Source organism: Drosophila bipectinata, chromosome 3R (assembly GCF_030179905.1).
Source record: "Drosophila bipectinata strain 14024-0381.07 chromosome 3R, DbipHiC1v2, whole genome shotgun sequence".
In the NCBI taxonomy this organism is placed as follows: Eukaryota; Metazoa; Arthropoda; class Insecta; order Diptera; family Drosophilidae; genus Drosophila; species Drosophila bipectinata.
In genome coordinates, this window is record NC_091739.1 from 11,490,195 (window position 1) to 11,506,981 (window position 16,787).

Genomic DNA, 16,787 nt, shown 5'->3' on the forward strand with positions numbered 1-16,787 from the left:
TTCCTCGAGTTCCTCTCTAGGAGCTAGTGTGCCCATAGTCACGGCACTTTTTGGTTTCAAATTTGGCCACGGATGGCGCTGTTTATGTTTTCCTCTCATCTCTAAATCCCAACACGCGCTCATTTTGTAAATAAACGTGAGGATTTTGTTTTTTTGTCCTGAAACATGAGTTTTCTGAAACCCAAGACCCACATTGAAAAGGGCGATGTGGTTATCCTGTATCTGAGCGTCAGTTCCATGCATGCCATCGAAGCGGTTCCTGAAATAGTGAATAAAAAGGGAGAAACAATTTCCCACATCTTCCAGACCAATTATGGGTCTCTCAAAGTGGAAAGTAAGTGGGAGATCTTGCCTATACTCTAGTTACTGGAGATTTTTATCCTTTTTGTATTTAGATATCATTGGCGTTGAATACGGCAGTCGCGTGGAGCTGTCCAAAGGCTGGGCCCATGTGCTGCAACCCACTCCGGAACTTTGGACACAAACCCTGCCCCATCGCACTCAGATTATATACACCCCCGACATCAGCATGATCCTGCATCAACTGGAAGTGCGACCTGGAGCAGTGGTGGTGGAATCCGGCACGGGTTCCGGGTCTTTGTCGCACTATTTCCTGCGCGCTTTGAAGCCTACCGGTCATCTGCACACTTTCGACTTTCACGAGGCCCGTGCGGATCAGGCTCGGGAAGAGTTCCGGCGACATGGACTATCCGACTTTGTCACCGTCTACCACCGGGATGTGTGCAACCTGGGCTTTACCGACGAACTCGATGGCAAGGCGGATGCAGTTTTCTTGGATCTTCCCGCACCCGATTTGGCCGTGCCGCACGCTTTTAAGGCGTTGAAGCTGTCGGGTGAGTTGTCAGCGCCCTTCGGCAATCAAGCTCGGTCACTCAGTCAGTCAGTCAGCTATCGAGAGGCTGACCAGTCGGCCTGTACGCCAGTCACCCAGTCAGTTGGGCTGCCATTTCACCGTGTGTGACATTGAATGAGCCCGCTTTTGACACGTGATGCGGCCAGGAAAGCAGGCTGACCAGGCGACCCAGCGAGTTTGTCATTAGGGGTATTGGAACTTCAATTGTTCAATGGAAAGGTCCGAACTTGTGGTTGCTATGTTGCTATGAGAGGCATACAAAAGTAAACTTGCAAATTAAATAGGCAGTAAAGGATATCGGTATCTAAACCGGTTCTTATAGTAAGATTTAAGTTTCTTAATATTCCCCTTTTTTATTTTTAGGCGGTAGATTCTGCTCATTCTCGCCCTGCATCGAGCAGTCGCAGCGCTGCATCCAAGAACTGACCAAACTGGGCTTCAATGAGATCGTCTCAATGGAGGTACTGCAACAGGAGAGCGTCATCAAGACTCGTACGTTGCCCGTAATCGATCTCGAGTTCCTGAAGCAGCCAAAAAGCAGCGATGCTCCAACAAACACAGAAGAAAGTAAAGCGTCCAAGGAGGTGAAGAAGTACCTGACCTCCAGCAATCCCCAGGTGCTACCTGGCCACACGGGCTTCCTCACCTTTGCCACCCTGCCACCAAATATACCCAAGGCGTGAAGAATAAACTTGCATTTCGTTTTATTACTTGCCGTCTGGCTTCATCATTCGTCGTATGTGTAGGAGTACGAGAATTCCTCGAAAAACTTGCGTTCGCTGCTCTTGACAGAGCCGCAGTGGTAACAGCGGTGTTGCTTAGTTTGACCGCTGGTTTTGCGGTTCCATGACTTTCTCTCCGGCGCCCAAGGAGTCCTTTGCTCCGGTATGGCCACCTCAGTACGCTCCGGATTCCCGATACAGGTAGGGCATCGGCCCATCACTTTTGGCTTGGGCAGTATGCCGTAGATGAGCGGTCCTGGCGGTTGCTTTCCATAGATTGTAACGATTTCGGGCAGGCTGGAGTAGGGGCGGGTAGGGAATAGCTTCTCACGATTGAGGAAACTGAAAACATGAAAGGGTAAGTGAAGTGTAGTACAATAAACAAATACCCTCACTTGGGCCTTGGTTCCAGCCAGAGGTTGTTAATGCGCTTGGTGCGCATAATGTCGCCCAGCTTCTGGAGGAGGCGGAGGTTCTCCCGCTCGATCTGTTCCTGGCGCTCTCGCTCAACCTGCTGCTTCTTCCACTTGCGCTGAACGTGCTCGTGGACTCGGGGCGTATGGGAGTCGATGGCCGGACGGGCGGACATGACTTTCTCGCGGTGCTGGGCAAATCGCAGCTGCTCCCAGGGCTGCTGGAGTAATTTGTCACGGCGCGAGATCATCTTCGGTGGTATCGATTCGATTTAATAAAGTGAGTGCTGATGGGCTAGCGGTGTTTCTGGGCTTTTCTTGGCCACTCGGCCGTGTTTGCAACAACAAACAAACATTGTGCGTCCATAACAACCTTGCCAGGACAACGGACACTCGGCGAATGTTGCACCATCATTCCGAGATTAAGTTCAACAACCAGGCGGCGAGGCGGCGGTTGCTTTGCTCAGCTGTCCGAGTTGTCGTTGTCTATCCCCAAAGAGTGACATCTCCAGTGACTTGACTTGCAAATTTGCGGGCCAGTTGCCAGTTCCGATGCCGGTGCATCTGCATCTGTTGTTACATAATTCTGTTCTGGGCCGTCGCCGCCGCCGCTGCTGCTTGTTAGGTCTCCGGGATTTCTGTGTAGTAGCCGCTCTTCGAACACAGTACTTGGTACGTGGACGTGGTGGTGGTGTGGCGGCAAAAGTTCCTTTCTTCTTTTTCAGCCGCTGCTGATGTTGCTGCTGTTGCTGCTGCTGCTCATATGTCAACCGGCAACAACATGTGCCGGCAACTTGTTGCTGCTGCCGTTCTAAATACTCCTCGTTTAGTGTTTTGATGGATGTTAAGTGCCAGCCGCATATTGGATTCAATCATTTGCATCGATCGAAATGGGTTCTTGGTAATCGCAGAGTTTCCCCTCTCTTCCACTTGCAATTCCCATTGATCAGATGAAGGAAATGGAGTTTGCCGGTAACTGTTCTTCTTTGATGTTGATTAGCTTTAAAATTTAAATATTTTATTGAGTTATTGCTTTAATCTCAAAAAAATATTCTAATTAATAAAGGAGTAATTGGTAAGGTAATGTAACCATTCCTCTAAGCACTTTTCAAGATATTCCCTGGAATTGTTAGCCTCTTATTTTGAATTCAGATTTAATCATTTTGCATCGTTCAAAATGGATTCCCGATTATTTACATTCCCCCTGCCAACTACTTGCAATTCCCAACGATCCTGTCAAAAACAATACTCGGTCGCAATTGTTCTCGTTTGAAGTTGATTAGCCCCCCGTTGTTGCTTACAAAATGCGTCTATTGTGTTGTGCCTGCAACAGCAACACTAACAGCAATAGCAACAGCAACATTGCGTTGCTTGGCCATGGCTAGTGGCAATATGTTACTGCGTGAGTTGGCAGAATTTGGGATATTAAAAGGTCCATGCCGCATTATTGGTCAGTTAATTGGAAGATCCGTAATTTGATACCGACAATGGCAACGTGTTGCTTATCACAGCTCACCTTGTTATTCGGCTACAAAAACGAATTATCTTGTTTGATGAATCGACAACTGTATCGAATTCCCACCCAGCATCTCCGAGGGGAGTCGGTGGTCCTAGGGTGCCTCGGTTAGATCTGTGATGCTTTTCACCTTTAACCGAAACAGTGCCCAGGCGGCTTGATCGTCACTAAACACCTGCTTAGTTGTGCATAAATTTCATTTGGAAATGATTATTTTTATTGAAAAATTTTTGTAAAATGGCATATAATTGTGCCAGCCCAGTCTCTGTGGTCCGTACCGCTTATGTGTATTTGTGTGTGAGTTAGGAGGGTGCAGCCTTACACCCGCCAGCAATATGGCCAGTTTCTCACCTTTAGAAGCCGGCCCCAAAGTCGTCTCAGATAGCAAGGGGGACGACCGCAAAATTGATGCCGCGGCAGTGAGTGCCACAGCGGAATTGCCAAAAGATTGGTCAAGTGGTGGTTAAGTGGATACTCTTACATTACGAGTTATTAATGTGTGTTTACTTCTTTTAAATAGAGTATTCCGTACCACGTTTTAGATATAATATTAAAGAATATTTGGCGGTTTCCATACTTTGTTATTCTCTTCAAAAAGTATATTAAATGTACATTAGATTACCCAAATATTATATGGATTATTTAGGGTAAATAGTAGTATCTATAAGCCAAAGACTCTATAGTTGCTGAGATACCTATTTGATTTTCATGTTGCTTTATTGTGTTGCTAAGTACGTACTTACTGGTTAGTTTTGTCGCATTTAGCCAATTGCACTCCCAACCGTCATATGGGTTAGAAAATGTTGAACCTTTTTGTTTAGGTTAGTACTAGTAGACAAAGTGTATACGGACAGTACTGGGCCCTGTCCATTTATTACAACATGAGCCGGCACACCGAGCAACAAAGCAACAGCAACAACTGCAGAAAGTCAGTTGAAAACTGCGATTTGCTGTCAGCTAATAATAATAATTTCGATATTGAAAATACGTTTTCTTAGTTAGGTACGACACTAAACGATTTCGCCCAGTCGTCGACGATGGGATGCCTCCAACAACAGTATCGACAGTGCTAAAAGTCAGGCAAGCCAACCAGCAACACCAAAATCCGCAACAGCAACAACCAACAAACAACAACTGCAAGTTGACCGTTGTACGGTGGGGTAGAGTCTATAAATTGTAAATGATTATTAAAAATAATAAAGATTTTAAATAAAAAAAAGATTATTTTGCGTTTGACACACTTTTAGTACTATTTATAGGATATATTTTATTGTTTTAGGAGAGTAATGTACTTTTTATTGAATAACTAATAGCTTTTCTTTGCTTTTATTCCCAAAAATGTATATCCTTTTCCATAGTACTTTGGTGGGGGCGTGCTATTTGCTGCTGCTGCTCCTTCTACCCTTTGCAGACAGGTGGTGTGTGGTGTCGATGTTGGCCGGATCGTCGACTGTTGGCTGTTTGGCTCCGCTGCCCGCTGGTGTTCAATATGAGCCACAATTGAGGCATTTAATCGAGCATCTCTTAACACGCCTTGGAATGTTGACTTATTATTGGCCCATGCAGCCAGCCGGAGCAGCAGAGGCGGACACACCACCTAACGGACGGACAGTTGGACTCCCTCCTCGTATCTGTATCTCATGGATGCGGCTTTTAGCTTCAGCTGTAGCTGTAGCTGTTGCTTTTGGTGAGGCTGTGGATATATCGCGCTGTGTGTCTGCCGGGGTCTGCGTCGGTGTCAGGAGTCTGTAGTTACCTCACAGTAAAAGCGTTTATCATCATTAGACTCAATCTAAAGACGTTTTTGGCCGGGGTTATCATGTTGATTATGTTGTGTGAAAACAAATTACATTTTTTCTCGCCCTCTCTCGCTTTAACACCATTTGCCGGATTTGCCAAGTTTGCGGTTGAGGTTGTTCTCGTCGCTGCTGGCTAATTACGAAGATGATCGCTGATTTCAATTGTGCTTATTGACAAACCAATTGGCCAATGTCGAGATGATTTTTTTCGTACAAGGAAAGGCAAGGAAAGCCTTTTCCCGGTCTTCGAGTGCCGTGAGAAAACTGCAAAATCGAACAACAGCGCAAAAATATTTCCAATTTGCTAATGGCAATAATTGTTTCCAGTACCAGTACTTGACTATGAATTTTTCCTTTTATTTTTTTTTATTTATTTTTGAAGCACAGCTGTGTTCTATATAGTTGCTGTTGTTGCAAGTGGCATTGCCTGCAGCTGCAACAACAACAGCAAAAGCGGCACCAGTAGAAACAACAGCAAGAATAACTGCTTTGGCAAGGTTAACTTTGGCCCTGACTGGCTGATCAAATTGTCTAACAAACTTGAGGAGTAATTATATAGGCTTTAGCTTAAAATGTTATAAATTATATGGATAAATTATCCAAGAGTCTAAAACATAAAAAAGGTTTTTAAAAATTATTTAAGAACTCAAATGTTCATGCTTTGCAGTCCAGTGTAGTTCATTTGTCGTGGCATGGAAAACCAAAAACTCCAACTCCAATAAACATTTTATGCACTTTTAAATGCAATGTTTTATTGTAGTTGCTCCGATAACGTTATAATATTTTTTATTGTGCTTGCTTTGGATTTGTGCCACACACAAATGCAAAATATAAAAACAACAACAGCAGGGTCAATGTCACACCTTGACGCTTAAGCCAGTATATAGATTTTGTAGCCGATTTTTTGTATTTGTTTGTTTTTTTTTTGTCACAATTTATTGCATTTGGGTTAGAGTCGTGTTTGTCTGAACACTGTGTGTTATTTTGCCTCAATCTGTGTGGCTTGGCCGTTTTATCTTGTCAACGCAATCGCTTATAGGTATTTCTTTTTTAATTAATTAACAACAATTGCATGGGTGTCAATGGCATGGCTTAGTGCGGCATACTTAGTCGCCCGAATTGGAGTTTATTGGCTAATGAATGCTGAAAGTGAGTGGGGGAAAAGCCTCCTTCTATGCTCGAGCCAAAAAGTTTCTCCGGCCCGAACCACTGGGAGTTATGCAGAAACTACAACTCAACAAGTATGCAGTGCCAATCAATAAACTTTCGCGCAGCCGCAGGGAATGGTATGGCTGAATGGTATAGTCAATTCCTGGGGTCTCATGAGAACTAATTGAGCCATTTCGAGGTCTATGATAATCGTTTGTGATGCAGCAGCAGGAAACCAACTGGAGAAACCGACTAGGACAACGCCTTCACAGAGTCCAAGAGTTTGACTTTGTCAGCAATACTTTGCATTTGCAGAGAGAAAAATTACTATAATTCTACTAGTTTCTACTAATTTAATTTTATGATAGCATAGATCTCCAAATATTTATAGCATTCCTCCAAAGAAACAACTCTTTCATAAACACAATATTATTGTACCTAATTGGGCTTTTTTTCTGTGTGTCTTAAAATTAAAGTTTTGTTTATGAATGGAATTACACGACGACATTTAGATGGCCAAAAGAGCAAGCAAGCAGACAAGCCAAGCTGGTAACCGAGAGGCCGCCGACTCGGCTCAGATTCACAGACACTTCATCTAAATGTCAGGCCATATCTAGCGACACTCGCAACACTTGGATTCGCACTAGCCTCGGATCTGGGAGTAGGACTCACAGACCTGGACCTGGTCTCCTCCGGTTGCCGGCTGGCGGCTCTCTTTGGCGGCTACTTTGGCTTTGGCCAAATCAATTGAGCCGCCTTCCTCCATAAACGAGCTAAAACAAATGACTCCACTGCGACTGACTCCGAGACCCGGGGCTGCTCAAGATCATTAGTATAATTTAAGTAAATTAAACGCAGCGATTAGGTTTGGGATACGTCGGCCAGCAAAAATAAAAATACAACAAAACCAAGAGAGAAAAAACTAAAACAAGGCAGACCTGGCAGCCAGAGCAACAAACGGCACCAAGTATTCTCCAATCGTTGGGTTGTCGGCAAAATGTGCCTGTGTTTATTCAAATTTATTGTAACATTTTCGTTGGCGATTTCAATTTGTAAAACAAGCGAGCAAACAAGCTGTTAAAATATAATGATTGGCACCAGAGCCCCCATTTGCTGGAGGATCTTAAGTGGCGATGTCCGAATAAGAGGGAAATCGAGCTCCAGATGTGGGTTAAACTGGCCGCATATGCTTATCGATTCTCGGGAGATGCTTAAAGTGAATTTATGCGGCGTTTAAGCATTGTCCGGCCAATGCATTTTCGCTTTATGATTGCCATGAGCAGTCGAATGCATAAACCATTTGGCATTGAAAACTATCGGTTAGCATACATTGTATTTCCTTTTTTTTCCATTTTTTTTTTTGTCGAGCCAAGCAGCCCGGCAGTAGAAGTCGCTGGCTTTTTCCCACACAGACAATGGGCCAAAACGGCGACAACTGAGTCTGGCCTGGTTGGTCTGGCCCGGTGGTGTCTTGAGCCTTGTGTCTCCCGGCATCGTGTGCAATATGAGGAGAGTTGCAGCTTCGACTGCAACTGCAACAGCGATCACAAAAGCTTGCTGGCCAGACAGAGTTACAAAAACAGAGCTGCGGAACAATGCCGAATACTGGCAGTTCAATTGAATACATTGGGTCGAAAATCAAAGTGGTTATTATTTGGATTATCCTTGGTACGAATTTTTATTTAATTCTAAATATTTTTTACTTACAGTAATAGTTTTAAACCTCCTATTAAGGGTAGGTTGGAGGATTATCAATTTATCAATTTTCAAGTTCGTGCCTTAAGTCTTTCGTTTGACGTACCTTTTTCCAATCCAAATGACTTTTTTCCTTAACATCTTGGTTCACACATTAAAAATATGAAAACATAAAAATTAAAATTCTTATATTTTAAAGTTTGTGTCCGAAGTCTTTTGTTTTTACAGCAATTTTTGAACTTTTTAAAGTGAAATTTTTTGATTTCATGTCTGTTGCTACCAAAAATATGAGAAAGTGATGAAAATAAAATTCTCAATCCTCAACACCACTGTGCTATAACAATTGACAAAAGCCCCAAGTACTCCGAAAGCAACAATAACAAAAAATACTGTAGTGAAAAGAACAAAAAGGTAAGTAAGAAACAAACAAACAGTCAGTAGAGTCAGACACAAACAGCAATTCATATTTGCTCTGATTTATATGGCGTCTAGAAGTTTTCCATTTTTATTATGTATCATTATTATTATGATTTTTTCCCAGGCCGAAAAAAACGGCGCACAGACGCAGGCGCAAGCACAGGAGGAGACTCGGTTGCTTTGTATGCCCTGCCGGTTGGTGTAATCAATCAGCAGGAGGAGCCAAGCCGAATGTTGAAGCTAAATCTACAGCAGCAGCAGCCGACGGTGGAGTAGTCCTAGTCTGGCTTTCGTTGGGCGAAAATTAATGTTCTTTAATTTGCAAGTTTGTGTCCTAAGTCTTTCGTTTCGGCTTGCCACACACAGTCAAATTCTGGGTGTACTTTTCTTTCTTCTTCTCTCTGTTGTTGTTGTTCCCCAGAAATGTCATTAAAGCGCCACACAGATCTCGGCTAGCTGGGTGTGCGAGTGCTTTTTGATCTCCTGAGCCAATGTCAATTGCTGGCATGGCCCGCGGATCGCAAAGACAACAGAGAAAGATCTGCATAGCTTGATATTCTAATTGCTGAAATTGTTTGCCACAGACAAGTGTGTCGGTGTGTATGTGGCTCTGTCTGTTTGTGTTTGTGGCTGCCATGCCCAATGAATAATCATCGAAATCCGTTCGTTGGCAAAAAAAAAAAAAACTAAACAGTCAAAAAGACACTTTAAAAAAGTTTTCAAGACTTTATCAGTTTTTTTCTCTAACAAGAAGATTGTCAGTGTGATTCTTTATACCTAGACTTTGTTAATAAACTAAATAATTACAATATATAAATATTCTAACATAGTATAGTATTTCTCTGTGTAACAAAAAATTGGGATGCCTTGCAATACATGGTCCTGTGTCTCCTGCCTCTTTTGGTGGTCCCTGCCTCATTGGCCTGCTCATTGTGTCGCACTGATCCAAATCGCATCAAATTTTTCGCTGCACTCGTTTTCAGCTCAGTTTTCTTGTCGAAATCCCCGTCGATTTTTTCGCTGGCTGGCTGTGTCTGCGGGTCTTCTCCTTGCTCTGGCTTTTCAATCAGATATGAAAGCTGGAGCGCGTCTTCGCGGTTGTTGTCGCAACGCAGTATATTTTTTTCCCTCTTTTTGTTTTTGAGACTTTGACTTGATTTTCTTAATTAAATTTTTTGCTACGCCGCTGCCAAGGCTATACCCCGATTCTCCTGGAGCTGATCAGCTTCAGCTCCAGCTCCTGGCCGATGATGATAGTGAGGGTGGGGATGATGTGTGTGTTTTATAAGTCGAGTGTTGTTGGCTCAGTCGCTGATTTGAGGGCCTTGATAGGCAGGCCTTGTTTCGGCTACAGTTAACACACTCCCACATTTTCGGTTTCACTAAAATGTTAACCAGAAACCAAAACCAAAAGCAGGCAAAAATTGCATTCACCAAAATGGCATATTTGGGAGACTAAAAAAAATTAACGAACAGCCCAAAACAGCTTCTTCTGCGGCACAATCTTAGAAGCCATTACGTGCACTTGGCCGCTCAACAAGAACTTGAACCTCATTAACCCATCAGCCCCGAAAACAATTTGACCCGGGCTCGACTCCAACGTACTTCGCCAGCCAGCCCAGCGACTCGGATTCAGACTTCCACTTGGTACGATGCCAACATCATTTACATCATCATTCACAATAAAATAAAAGTGCACACGCCCACTTAAAAGGGCCCCATAAATTGTATGGAATAATCAGTTTCAACATAATTTATTGTAATTTACGAGTGTCGGCCAAGCGGGCCACAAGAGGCCACCACACTAACGTGTATATATTACTTTATATATATTTTATATATATATGTATACATTTTAAAGCGTGTCTGGTGTATAGCACTGACATTGCCAGAAGAGGAGTCGTTGGTCTCTTTTTTTTTATAGAGCAGCTAAATGCTACAAATGAAAATCCTAAACGAAACATTAAAAGCATCTTGATAAGAGGCCAAGAAACGGCAGGCGAGCCAAGAGTTGAAGCCAAATTGAAGCTGAAACTGGAGTTTAAGCTGAAGCCGAAGCTAAAGTTGAAGTCGATTTGAAGCTGAGCGTGCAAACACCTCGGAAAGTCCATATTTTATAGCCTAATAATATTTTTTCTAGCGCGACCTCATCTAGATGCTCGAATTGGCTTTGGATATTTCTGGTTTACATGTATCCAGCTTCTCCAGTTGGGCCTTTTGTAATTGAAACTATTGTTTTGGTTCCCCCTATAGGCTAGCCTATAGCAGCATTTTATATCAATCACTCAATAAAAATTCAACGATCAATCAACTTCAGCAATCAAGAGTCCCAAAGGAAGCTGATTTCCATCGAGCCGGTGGCTTGGCTTTTGTTTTCATACCGACTCGAATCATCCGAATACTCATTCAAACACTCGTACTCGTACCCGTTCGTATTCCCAATCAGAATTGAAATGTCTGTGGATAATAAACTTCAAGTGTCAATGCAATCTCCTCTTGACAAACTGACAGTCGGAATATCCTTTTCCTTTTAGTCTATTATCGCCGTTTCGCAATCGTTCAAAGTTTCATTGTGGCTTCGTCAGCGGCTTTCTCGTATCTAAGTATATCTCTATTTTTACTTTTTTTATTTCATTTTCAGATACCTTGATTGTTAAGCTCATTACACAGCGGGTATTTTTTAAAGCGGCTTCAGCTCTGATCATCTAAATTGGATATTTTCACTTTTGCATGTAAGCTTAAATAGTTACTCTTTAGTTTTAATATTAATTTTAAAAATATTTTTCTTTTTGTTGGCTTTCTAAACATTCGAACCAATTAAATTTCAAGCTCAACCGCCACTCGACTCTCAACTTCATTCAAACATCACCCAAATAGCTGGTAATTTGTCTAGTTGGCCAAAAAAATGAGTCGGCCCAGACGAGAACGGTAAAGCTGCATTTTCTTGACTTTTGGCTGACTGATCACTTTGGTGAAGTATTGGCAAATATTTGTTTGTTTACTTTGATTAAATTTCAACGTCCGAACGGCTTTCATTCTGCAATTACTCAGCGGGCATACCATAATATGTCCAAAGAACCTTCCATGTTGACTGTAATTTCTGCGAGTTCAAAGTGCTTAGTAGATTTCATTTAAAATACACTTCAAACATATGATATTTAAATGTCGAAAAAATTACTGTTTTTATATAAGATTAAACATAAAACATATAAGTTTTTGATAAAAAGTGTTCTTGATTTTTCTAATTCTTTATAGCAGTTGATATTTCTTTTCAGCTTTTATGTTTTTTTCAGTGTTAGTTCAGGGCCTTAACTTGGCCTTTTTCCTCGCTAATTTGCCACTGAGCGAAGGACTTGACTGGGGAGTTACCTTTTCTGTTGACCAGGTCGCTGCACATCTTCCCAGCGTAATTTAAACTAAATCGGCTTGCTGGCTCGCTCCCCAAACTGCGTAGAGCACCGGGCCAGATCCTCGCCAACGGTCTGGCCCAGGGTAATGGCTAACACAGACACGGCCAAGACACACACACTTCCGTGCCGTGAGGTTGCGGTGGGAGCCGTTGTTGCATGTGCAAAAGTCTCCTGTCCTTTTTCCCGACTCTCCTCGCCATCTCCTCGTAATAATCAATTATTTCTGTGTAATTTATGGTAATGTTCAGTCATGATGGATTGACTGCTCTAATGTCGCTCTAAATCTTTGTAGCTCGCTTGCCGGGGTACGCTCGCCTGCCATCCTACAAGCCAAGTTAAGCGGCAAAGCCGAGCTTGGCCGAAAAGCCAACCAAACCAAACCAGAGCACAGCACAGTTTCGTGGATCTGAGCAGGCCGAGGCAGGTGCAATTGCTCAGCGCGGAGAGATGTTTTATTTATTTACTTATTTTCTTATTTTTTTTTGTTTGGTTTGGTTTTTGCCGCACAGCTCAGCTCTCCCACTAAAGCCTGGCCCGAATGTCTGCGAAAAACAGCCGAACAGGCAGGCAGGTCGTCGGACAATGGGTGTCTTTTAAAAATTCTAAATTAAAATAATACTTAGGATTTTTTAAAGAACAAAAATTGTATGTAATTTTATAAAGTTTTCAGTTTATTTAAGACAATAATTATCAATTTTATATTAATTATTTATAGTTTTTATCAACAATTTGTAACCTTTGTTCCATAGTGCGGGTTGCTCCTTTACTTCCGTCACTGGTCGATGCGACTGCCACGTACCTTGCCCCATTCCAGACCACCCCGGCCCCCCAAATGCCTGTACTCCCCTTCCCCCATCGACCCCCGTCAGCGGTAATATGTAGCATATGTTTTCGTAAGTTTCTTCTTGTATTTTGTTTAATGGCAGCTTAGATTACACGAGCCCTGGGTGGACAGGTGAGTGCGGGGGGAAATAGAGTTTCGCATGTTGGCTGCAGTGGCTTCCAATGGGTTTCCCCGCCCCACCTCTCTGAGCCGCTGCCATCGTTCGATGTAACTGATGTTTAAAATTGCTCTGTGATTTTCGTGGCGAAATTAATGTTAAATAAGCTTTTAGTTTATGTCCCGGCACAGCGTTGATCAATTTCTCAGTCACCTGGCCCGCGCTCATCTTCTTCTTATTTACCTGTGGATGCTGTGCTGCCACTTCTCCAGGCCCGTTCTAAGCCTGGCTAACACGCTAGAGTGTGTGTGTGAGTTTCAGCCCGGGTATCTGGCTTGTTTATGTGTAAATTATGCTTGTACACATTTTACTGACAATTGTGTATAAATTATAGACGAATTATTGTGTTTGTTGTCGGGCTCTGGTGCGGCTTACATATTAATATAGCACCAAAGGCTGCCTCCTAACATTTGAAATTCAATGGATGCAAAAGTGAGTGTGTTTTGGGTAGTTATGCCTTTTCTCATTCCTTGGTTTTGGAAAGATTCTTATGCTTCATCGTAGGAATCCTTTAGTTTCGACAGAACCGAAGATCATATACCTTTCCTACGTAGAGATATAAGAATATATTGTTGATTCTTGGACCACAGTGGTGGCGATATCTTCCCCAATTCTGACCCAATTCTCAAGCGGAGTACCTTAAACGATTTCTGGATCGATTAGCCACCATTCTGCATCAAAATCCTGGGACAAAATATGTTTTAGATTTTTTGTCCATTTTTCGTGATTGGACCCCTTGAAAAAGGGGGTTTTCCCCTATATGGCCCACAGTGATGGCTATATCTTCCCCAATTCTTATCCAATTCTCAAGCGGAGTTCCTTAAACTATTTCTGGATCGATTTGCCGCCATTCTGCATCAAAATCGTGAGACAAAATATTTTTTACATTTTTTGTCCATTTTTCGTGAGTGGACCCCTTGAAAATGGGATTTTTCCCTATATGGCCAACAGTAATGGCTATATCTTCCCCAGTTCTTATCCGATTCTCAAGCGGAGTACCTTAAACGATTTCTGGATCAATTAGGCACCATTCTGCATCAAAATCCTGAGACACAATAATTTTTAGATTTTTTGTCCATGTTTCGTGATGGGACCCCTTGAAAAAGGGGGTTTTCCCCTATAGGGTCCACAGTGATGGCTATATTCTTATTCTTATCCGATTCTCAAGCGGAGTACCTTAAACGATTTCTGTATCGATTTGCCGCCATTCTGGATCAAAATCCTCAAACAAAATATTTTTTACATTTTTTGTCCATTTTTCGTGATGGGACTCTTGAAAAAGGGGGTTTTCCCCTATATGGCCCACAGTGATGGCTACATCTTTCCCAATTCTTATCCGATTCTCAAGCGGAGTACCTTAAACAATTTCTGGATCGATTAGCCGCCATTCTGCATCAAAATCCTGAGACAAAATATTTTTTCGATTTTTTGTCCATTTTTCGTGATGGAATTCCTTGAAAATAGGGTTTTCACCTGGCCCACTAAAATTTGACCCAATGATTCAATAATGATTTTGGCCAAAAAACAGGACCAAAAACAAATTGGGATGCTGATCTAAGGTACTCGAATCTCTAATTTCTAAATGGTACTCCTTTTTTTAAATCGGTTATAATATGGGTGAAATAAAAAGTTTCTCTAAAATGTTACCATTTTGATCAGCTTATTTCGGTAAGCCATCATAGCACCCATATACCTCTCGTTTGTGTCGGACCTGAATATTTTAATGGTCATCTGTTGGTTTTTTATTGTTTTACTTACGATACTCGCTTATAGCTTTCGGTGAGGGCGTATCGGAATATATTTGGCATGAAAGAGGCCTGCTTTCCCGCTGCCTCTGTGATCTGACTTCTGGCGGGCATTAGTTCCGATGGCAATTGCTGTGAACTGCATAAAAATGATTTGGCATGCAGTGGCAGAGTGCAGGCGATCCGCGATCCCCACTAAAAAATGGCCAAGAGGCCTGCTTAGCTTAGTTGGTGGCTGGGACAGAGAAAGGGTGAGCGTTGCAGGAAGTGAATTGTTAAGGCCTGGGAAAGAGCGATAGAAGTGGACCTCGAGTACTCGGGAATCCTTGTTGGCTTTTGTGGTGTTATGCAAATGCCATTGGGCATCAACATCATCGCCACCAGCAGCAGCAGCAGCTTTAGCTTCAGCATCAGTTTCAGCTTCCACTTCAGTTTTCAGTAACACCACTATCTCGGTTGCACCACCCTGTGTGCAGCACAATGGCTACCGTGCGCGTGCAACAGAACACGTACAAAACAGCAGCTGTTTAACATTTATTTGCCTATTTATTAATTTCATGTAACATTTTTTTCCTAGGAAAAAGTTCCACAATGCGAAATCAAAGCCAAAAGGCTGCGCAACAAGCTCGACGCATTCTCCTGACGCCAGGCAGTCGCCTTTGGAGTTTTGGGTTCGGGTTGCCAGGGTTCCAAGGTTCAGTTCCAGGTCCAGGTTGGACCAGGGGTCTGCGAAATGTCCAAGCTCCAGCCGGGCCAACTGTTTTCGGCCAGAAGACAATAAGCCACAGTCCTGGGGTCTTCGGGAGGGACTTTGCTGCCATACTTCTCCCACTATTTTACTCCGTTTGCTGCCAATGTTGGTGCTGCTCCTGCGACTCTGTGGCTGCTGCCTCAGCGACTTGTGGCTGCTGCCACAAAAAGTGTCGTGACCCCGGCCCAGGCATTGCATATGCTCGGAATTGTGGGAGGCAGCTTGTGGCGGAAGGGGCCTGCCCCGGGGGGGATGGCAGTACAAAAATTACATGTTGTTCCTGTTGAAATGTTTTGTTTTCTGTGTGCAGCATTCCCATTGTCGACGACGTTTATTTATAAATTTCTTTGCGTTGTTTACCTTTTTGAAATACTCTATCTAAAGGGGTACCTAGAAATATTCAAATGATTTGAAAATAAGAGGGGTTAAATAAATATCTTTGTTAGGTTTCAGGTCTTAAGATCCATAAACAAAAAGAGATCATTTAAATTCGAATATTGTATGAAATATTGGTTAAATCATATTAAAAATTATGAACTTCCTGACTGACTTCTAAGGATATTATGGCTTCTTTCAAGGGCTTAAAATTTAGGTCAATAAAAGTCAAATAATTATGAAAAAAAAGTAAAGTCCTTTGACCTATTTACAGAGTAGACTAGAGTCGATAAATCGTTTGGTAATACTATTTTATTTTTATGTGAATTGGCCTGGCCTTCTGGGCTAAAAGGAAATATGTAACAGTCCTCGTGCTGTTCCTGCGGTCTTCGCCAGGAATCGTCTTACATAAGCATCTCCTGGCTAGGACAAAGGAAATGCAAAAATGCCAAAAATCGCAAAACTCAAAAAACAAACTAAAAAAAAATAAGAAATAAAAAAAGCTTAAAGGAAATAAAGAAAACGCGAATGCGAGTAACTTGCACACAAAACGATTCTGGCACCCATGAAGAGCAGCAATGGATCCGGTAGGTGGCACAGGGAGGGACAGCAAGGTGAGGGGATTGAGGCTCTGGATCGGAGGAATCATCGAATCGGCCTGGGCGGGTGGTGATCGTGGCACATTTGCATACAATGAGGCCAGGACTGCTGCCCCAAACGGCCGCTCGCACACACATATACAGCTTCCCCTCTCAGAGGGGATACCCAGATCCCCCTACTCCTCCCGTTCCTCCCGCGGCATGTTATCTGCGACTGTGACCTACACCAATATTTCTGAGAATGCTGCTGTTGGCCGACGTCGTCGCCTGTAAGTGTGTCGTCGTCGTCCAGTCCCAGGTCTCCATCTCCAGCATCATCCT

The 16,787-nt window shown here is 42.9% G+C and overlaps 2 protein-coding genes across 2 annotated transcripts; one reads left to right on the forward strand and one right to left on the reverse strand.

Annotated features, from left to right (window-relative positions):
* Positions 1-74: 74 nt before the first annotated feature.
* On the forward strand, positions 75-1,587 carry Trmt61 (tRNA methyltransferase 61). The gene is made up of 3 exons (XM_017247577.3): positions 75-334; positions 396-854; positions 1,238-1,587. Exons 1-3 carry the CDS (start codon positions 166-168, stop codon positions 1,555-1,557), a joined length of 948 nt encoding a protein of 315 aa, XP_017103066.1. The 5' UTR covers positions 75-165; the 3' UTR covers positions 1,558-1,587.
* Positions 1,543-3,644, reverse strand: LOC108129544 (uncharacterized). The gene is made up of 3 exons (XM_017247578.3): positions 3,526-3,644; positions 1,992-3,009; positions 1,543-1,938 (listed from the first exon to the last, which is right to left on the reverse strand). The coding sequence occupies exons 2-3, from the start codon at positions 2,258-2,260 to the stop codon at positions 1,602-1,604; spliced, it is 606 nt and encodes a 201-aa protein (XP_017103067.2). The 5' UTR covers positions 2,261-3,009; positions 3,526-3,644; the 3' UTR covers positions 1,543-1,601.
* Between the last annotated feature and the right edge of the window lie 13,143 nt (positions 3,645-16,787).

Excerpts from the sequence above, each read along its gene's own strand:
- Trmt61 (XM_017247577.3), top strand. The coding sequence starts at position 166 with ATGAGTTTTCTGAAACCCAAGACCCACATTGAAAAGGGCGATGTGGTT. Across the intron at positions 335-395 it reads TGGGTCTCTCAAAGTGGAAA|ATATCATTGGCGTTGAATAC; the intron begins GTAAGTGGGAGA and ends TTTTGTATTTAG. Across the intron at positions 855-1,237 it reads TAAGGCGTTGAAGCTGTCGG|GCGGTAGATTCTGCTCATTC; the intron begins GTGAGTTGTCAG and ends TTTTATTTTTAG.
- LOC108129544 (XM_017247578.3), bottom strand. The coding sequence starts at position 2,260 with ATGATCTCGCGCCGTGACAAATTACTCCAGCAGCCCTGGGAGCAGCTG. Across the intron at positions 1,939-1,991 it reads TGGCTGGAACCAAGGCCCAA|TTTCCTCAATCGTGAGAAGC; the intron begins GTGAGGGTATTT and ends TCATGTTTTCAG.